This window comes from Solanum pennellii, chromosome 7, assembly GCF_001406875.1.
Source record: "Solanum pennellii chromosome 7, SPENNV200".
NCBI lineage: Eukaryota > Viridiplantae > Streptophyta > Magnoliopsida > Solanales > Solanaceae > Solanum > Solanum pennellii.
This window is the reverse complement of record NC_028643.1, coordinates 9,174,715-9,180,884: the sequence shown is the minus strand read 5'-3', so window position 1 is coordinate 9,180,884 and position 6,170 is coordinate 9,174,715. Positions and strand designations below refer to the sequence as shown.

General features: G+C 34.0%; 1 protein-coding gene across 1 annotated transcript; it reads left to right on the top strand.

Annotated features, from left to right (window-relative positions):
* Positions 1 to 250: 250 nt before the first annotated feature.
* On the top strand, positions 251 to 5,276 carry LOC107026375 (protein SMAX1-LIKE 4). The gene is made up of 3 exons (XM_015227324.2): positions 251 to 1,778; positions 3,020 to 3,257; positions 3,496 to 5,276. The coding sequence occupies exons 1-3, from the start codon at positions 517 to 519 to the stop codon at positions 5,062 to 5,064; spliced, it is 3,069 nt and encodes a 1,022-aa protein (XP_015082810.1). The 5' UTR covers positions 251 to 516; the 3' UTR covers positions 5,065 to 5,276.
* Positions 5,277 to 6,170: the final 894 nt, after the last annotated feature.

Below are 6,170 nucleotides of genomic sequence, written 5' to 3'. Positions count from 1 at the left end.
CACACACAGAGTTAATATTTTTTAAGACCCCGATCAACATATGTATTAACTTAAACATGTCATGGAAATGTTAGAATTAGTAAGTTTTCAAGAAAAAAAATATATTTTTTGAAACAGACTAAAAAGAAACGGAGTAGTAAATTGTCTTTAGAATAAAAGAAATAAAAGAAAAGAAATGAAAAAGCTAGAACAACTAGTTTAAAGGCAAAGATATGATCTGTCTTGGCTTCTTTATTTAAAAAACCCTTGTGGCCTTATATCTTTTTCACTTGAAAGGAAAAGAAGAAAACAAAAATAAAGCTATAGTAGTTGAAGCGCGCATATATATATATATACACAATCTTGTTTCTTAAGAGAAAGAAGTATATCGAAAAACACAAGTTTTGAGTAGAGTGGGGTTGTGTTAGAGCTGGTAGAGGGGGGTAACATAGTAAGAAAGTGTTCAGTTCTCAGGCAAGATAGGTTACGGTATTAACAACGAGGGGGGTGTAGGGGGGGTGGGGTTGTATCTACGTTATGCGAACGGGAGCGGGTAGTGCAGTTCAACAGACCCTCACAACAGAGGCTGCTTCAGTTTTGAAGCTTTCTCTTAGCTTGGCCAGGAGAAGAGGCCATGCACAGGTTACTCCTCTTCATGTTGCTGCTATTTTGTTGAGTTCTAGATTAAGTCTTCTTAGAAAAGCTTGTCTCAAATCTCAACAACATAATAATTATACTTCTCATCATCCTCTTCAGTGTAGAGCTCTTGAGTTATGTTTTAATGTGGCACTTAATAGACTTCCAACAAGTCCTGGTCCACTCCTTCATGGCCAGCCTTGTTTGTCTAATGCTTTAGTTGCTGCACTTAAAAGAGCACAAGCTCATCAGCGACGAGGCTGTATAGAGCAGCAACAGCAACAACAACAACAACCTCTTTTAGCTATTAAAGTTGAGTTAGAACAACTTATTTTGTCTATTCTAGATGATCCTAGTGTTAGTAGGGTTATGAGAGAAGCTGGTTTCTCTAGTATTGCAATTAAAAACAACATAGAGGAATCAGCTTCTTCATCGGTGTTTCCGTGTTATAATAACAATAGCTCTGGTGGAATTTACACTACACCTAGCTCACCTACTAACACTCCTACTGAGAATAGTCCATTTAATAATTTTTGGAATTCACAAAACCCTATTCTCTTTTCACCTCATAAGTTTACATCATCAGATGTTAAGTTGGTGTTAGATGTGTTGTTGAGAAGTAACAACAAGAGGAGAAACAGTGTGATAGTTGGTGACTCAGTTACAAACACAGAAGGAATAGTTGCACAATTGATGGGAAAAGTGGAAAGAGGAGATGTGCCTGAGGAACTTAAAGGAGTTCACTTTATCAAATTTCAGTTCTCAGATGCACCACTAATGTTAATGAAAAGAGAAGAAGTGGAGCTGAACATAACAGACCTGAAAAGAAAAGTGGAATCTCTTACAAGGGGTGGGGGTACTAGAGGAGGAGTCATTATCTACACAGGTGACTTGAAATGGACAGTTGATAGTACAAATGAGAAAGAAAGAGGATTGTTTGTTAATTATAGTCCAGTTGATCATCTTGTAGCTGAGATAGGAAGGCTTGTTTCTCCTAACAACAGCAGCAGCAGCTCAAATGCAAAGGTTTGGTTGGTGGGTACAGCAAATTATCAAACTTATATCAAATGCCAAATGAAACAACCTCCTCTTGATATTCAATGGTCTCTTCAACCTATATCCGTTCCATCTGGTGGTCTAGGGTTAAGTCTCAATACAACAAGGTCAGTTACCATTTATTCATCATAATGCACCACTCTATTTGCTCATTTCACATTTAGAATTGACATATATATTAACACAACAATTATTTTACCCATTACCACTATTAGTTAATGTTTAATAGTGGACGAGTAAAAGTATTATGCTTCCTTTTTATGTTTGTTGTCTGAGTTTTCATTGTCTGAAAGACTGAACAAAAATAGCAGGACTTAGGAGCACGCTCTATTATATTGCCAAAAAGCAATGCTAAGAAAACGTACAAAATGTAAAATGGACATCTTTTTGAATTTACTGCTTTCTTGTTTCTTGTTTTTTTTTTTTTTTGGATTTGTTTTTAAGTCATAATAATAATAATAATAATAATAATAAGGTGAAAAAGGGAAAATGAAAATGGAAATAGAATAGTAAATAATTGCTACCTTTATTCAGTATTTAGCAGGTGATGGTGCAGTATGTGGGTTTTTGTCCCAAGCATGTTTCTAGTATCGGTGGTAGCCTTTTTCAGGTTTCAAGGGAATTATCTTCCTTTTTTGACTTCTTTTTCAGATGGAAAAAGCAGCTTAGACAAATCACACTAATTTTTTATATTAATACTAATTTAAATACTATAATCTTGTTAATTTTCATTCTCTTTTTCCCCTTACATTTTAATTTAGTGGAGATTGAATAGTGCTACACTTGTTATACCCTCCATAAAAGTGTTCAATTTAGAAACGCTGCCTCTGCATCCCAATTCAAGTGTCTTATAGTAATTGAGCACGTAATTTAAGAAATTCAAAGAGAAACTTTTGAATTTAATAGTTTTAAATGTTACTCCATCAGTTCCATATTAACTTAATTTTTGAGATGTTTAACATCTTTTAAGAAAAGTAGATTAAGACATATATTGAATCTACTTTTCCATTTTTGCTCTTATTAATTATTGTTGAATTAATCACTAATTCCAATACTAACTAATGAAAGGTAAGATTGGAAGAACACTCTAAAAATAGTCTTAAGAACTGAACTATTAAGATATGAAAAATGCCTCAAAAATTAACTTAATATAGAATAGAGTGAAAATGTCATGTAACAAGTTGAAATTCAAAGCATACTAAATATAAAAAGAGATATTGTACTATTTTTGAGAGACTGAGACGAATTACAAAAAGGGAAAGTAAGACGCTTAATTTGGCTGAGAGTGTTAAGAATTTTCAATTATATTTTGGTTACTAAACAAGTCTATATTCTCCTGGTTTTGCAGTGTCCATGAAGCAAGAATACCATTCTCTCAACAAATGTTTGGGAAAAAGCCAATACCTAGCAAGGAGGAACAAGATGCACTCACTTGTTGTGCACAATGCACTTGTAATTATGAAAAAGAAGCTATGTTGAAGTTTGGGCAGCACAAAACTATCACATGTGACACTAAACACTCTGACAAACCTTCAACACCGTTGCCTGATTGGCTCAAACCACATGACATGGATTCAACTAACAAGGTACACATCATACTATTATTCTTACATGTTTAAGTTTACAAAATTAAAAAATATTTTAGTACACTCTGCATATTTTACACAAAATTCAAAAAAAAATCTGTTATTCTCATCTATTATCCTTCACGTAACATGTTTAAGATCACAAAATTAAAAAATAACATCAACAAGATGATGATAGAATTCGGAGTATAAAGGTCTAATCTATCATATTAAATGGGACAACATTATCTATTTTCAGGATGATTTGGCTGAGTTGAAAGGAAAGTGGAGCAGATTGTGCAAAAATCTTCATCAAGGGAAGGCAAATCAAAGACAAATAAGTTCAGTTGTGTGCAATGAATACAATGTTAATGGGAAGAATTATTCATATAATTCATTGTATCCATGGTGGCCTAATCAGAACAGTATAATAACAGATTGCAAATCAATTTCATTTAGTGATCCTCCAAATGTGAAGCCTAATCATGGAGCTGCAAGCACTGTACCAAGATTCAGAAGACAACAATCGTGCCATATCGAGTTCAGTTTCAGCAATGGGAACTCGAAAAATGAATCACAATCATCAGTTGAGCCAAACTTGGATTCTCTTAAGAACAGAGAAGGGAAAGAAGTGAAAATCACACTTGCTCTTGGGAATTCACAGCTTTCTGATCATAACGTTGATGAAGAGATGCTCAAAATGTTACAAGAGAACTTGCCTTGGCAAATGGAAAACATGCATACTATTGTTGATGCATTGATGGATTTCAACACAATCAATAAGCAGAAGAATTGGTTGTTGATTCAGGGGAATGACTCAATTGGGAAACAGAGATTGGCTCGAGTGATCGCAAAATCAGCTTATGGTTCTGATGATTTGCTGTTGTGCATCAACATGAGAAACATGTCAAATCATGTTGAATTGCTCAACAAGGCCTTAAGGAATAATGAGAAGCTTGTTGTCCTACTGGAAGATGTCGATTTTGCTGATGCAGAACTGTTGAAATTTCTTACGGATGCTTATGAAAATCGGAGCTCTAGTCATTTGTTCATCGTGGCAATCAGGACTAGCGATGCAACTGATCACTGCAGTGATGGAAGAGAGTACTATGGCACAGAGTCTGTAATCCAGATGAAACTCGTGGTAAGTGAAACAAGTCCGAATCCTGGATCAGTATGTGTTGATCATAAGCGAAAAGCTGAATGGGAATTATCTTTGCCTAACAAAACCAAGAGTCCAAGAAATAATGTGATGGAAGATGTCACCTCAATTTCTACCCAAAAAGGGAAGATAATGAAGCAATTGAACTCAAACACCCTTGACCTCAACATCAAAGCAGACGAGGTTTATGACGAGGGTGAAGTACACGAGGCCAAGACTGAGGACTTTAGCCCAGTTTCAAGTGACTTGACTCGGGATACAGCCAATGATCAACATCATCAAAACAACAATCCATCACTTGGTTTTTTGGACCTCATCAAGAACCGCCTTGTTATGAAGCGCGATTCTTCTCAAGACAAGCAAATGAGAGAGGTGTTCATGTTCAAGATGAGAAGGTCATTGGAAGAAGTATGTGGGAGTAAAATACTAGAGAAATTTTCATTTGATGAGATGGTGTTGGAGAAGGTATTGGAAGGGTGTGGTTCATTTCTCAACAACTTGTTTGATGAATGGCTAAAAGACATTTTTCAAACGAGTTTGCAAATGATTGAAGAGAAAGAGAATATTGTGATCATCAAGCTTTGTGAAGTGGTGGGAGCTAAAGATGAGATTGGTTTCAAAGGTTCATGTCTTCCAAGAGGGATTCAAGTTTCAATCATGGATTAAGTAGTTTTCACTTCTAGCTATATATTATGTTACTACTACAATATTTCCTTGTCAATGCACCACTAAGTGTCCTCTTGTAACTAGCTAGTCTTGTTTTTTTAATACAATGTTTGCTTTGTTTTCATTCCCATATAAATTATGGACTAATTAAACAACAGACTCATAATAATTAAGTTGTTTGAACTCGGATGCGGATGTATCTAGAGGTTGAATTTTTCATGAATTTTGGTAGGGATATGGATTTGGGAATACGAATTCAAATATACGGATTTAAGTTCACCTTAGTTTTTGTTTTGATCACAAATATCATTGTATCTATCCGGACGAACATAGACATAAGTACTAATTGAAATATTATAGTTTGATTAAAAATGTATCATATCGAAGTTTAAAGTTTGAATAGTTAAATGAAATTGAAATTCTTTTAAATGACGAAAATTGGATAAAATAATAGATGAAATTTCACAAATATCCACTAACAATAACTTAATTAGGCTCTATAGCTATAGTTTGCTAGTTATGATTCGTAGCTACATATTAGAGAGAGATGAGAGATGAGTGAAATTGGAAGAGAGAGGAGAGAATGTATATCTATTGGATAATTATATGCATGTAATTGGTATATATATATATATATATATATATATATATATATATATATATATGTATATATATATATAGACAAGATAGAGGAAGAGCCGAGGAGAGCCCAACATAATTATAGCTAAAAACTAAAAAGAGGTTGGGAGTGTAATTAATTTAAAATATAGTTATGTTTGTTAATTAACTAGTATATTTACTTATCCGCGTAATTTCTCTAAAATAATAATATTGTTGAACGTATCAAATCAAAAAGAGATTTTGATCACATATAAATAAATATATTTTGTTTTTTATAGACAAGGAATGAGACATAACTAGGACCTATAGGTTTGTGGGAGCATGGAGATGCATTGATTTCTTTGGTAGATTTCAATCAGCTCAAACTTCATGATGATGCCTAACAAATCTTTAGACTATTGCCATAAATGTTGGCTAAACTATTCGATAAAGAAATATCACTACTTGCCCTTTAAAGTACTTCAATGCCACTAAGAAGGACAGAG

Excerpts from the sequence above, each read along its gene's own strand:
- LOC107026375 (XM_015227324.2), top strand. The coding sequence starts at position 517 with ATGCGAACGGGAGCGGGTAGTGCAGTTCAACAGACCCTCACAACAGAG. Across the intron at positions 1,779-3,019 it reads TTAAGTCTCAATACAACAAG|TGTCCATGAAGCAAGAATAC; the intron begins GTCAGTTACCAT and ends CTGGTTTTGCAG. Across the intron at positions 3,258-3,495 it reads ACATGGATTCAACTAACAAG|GATGATTTGGCTGAGTTGAA; the intron begins GTACACATCATA and ends ATCTATTTTCAG.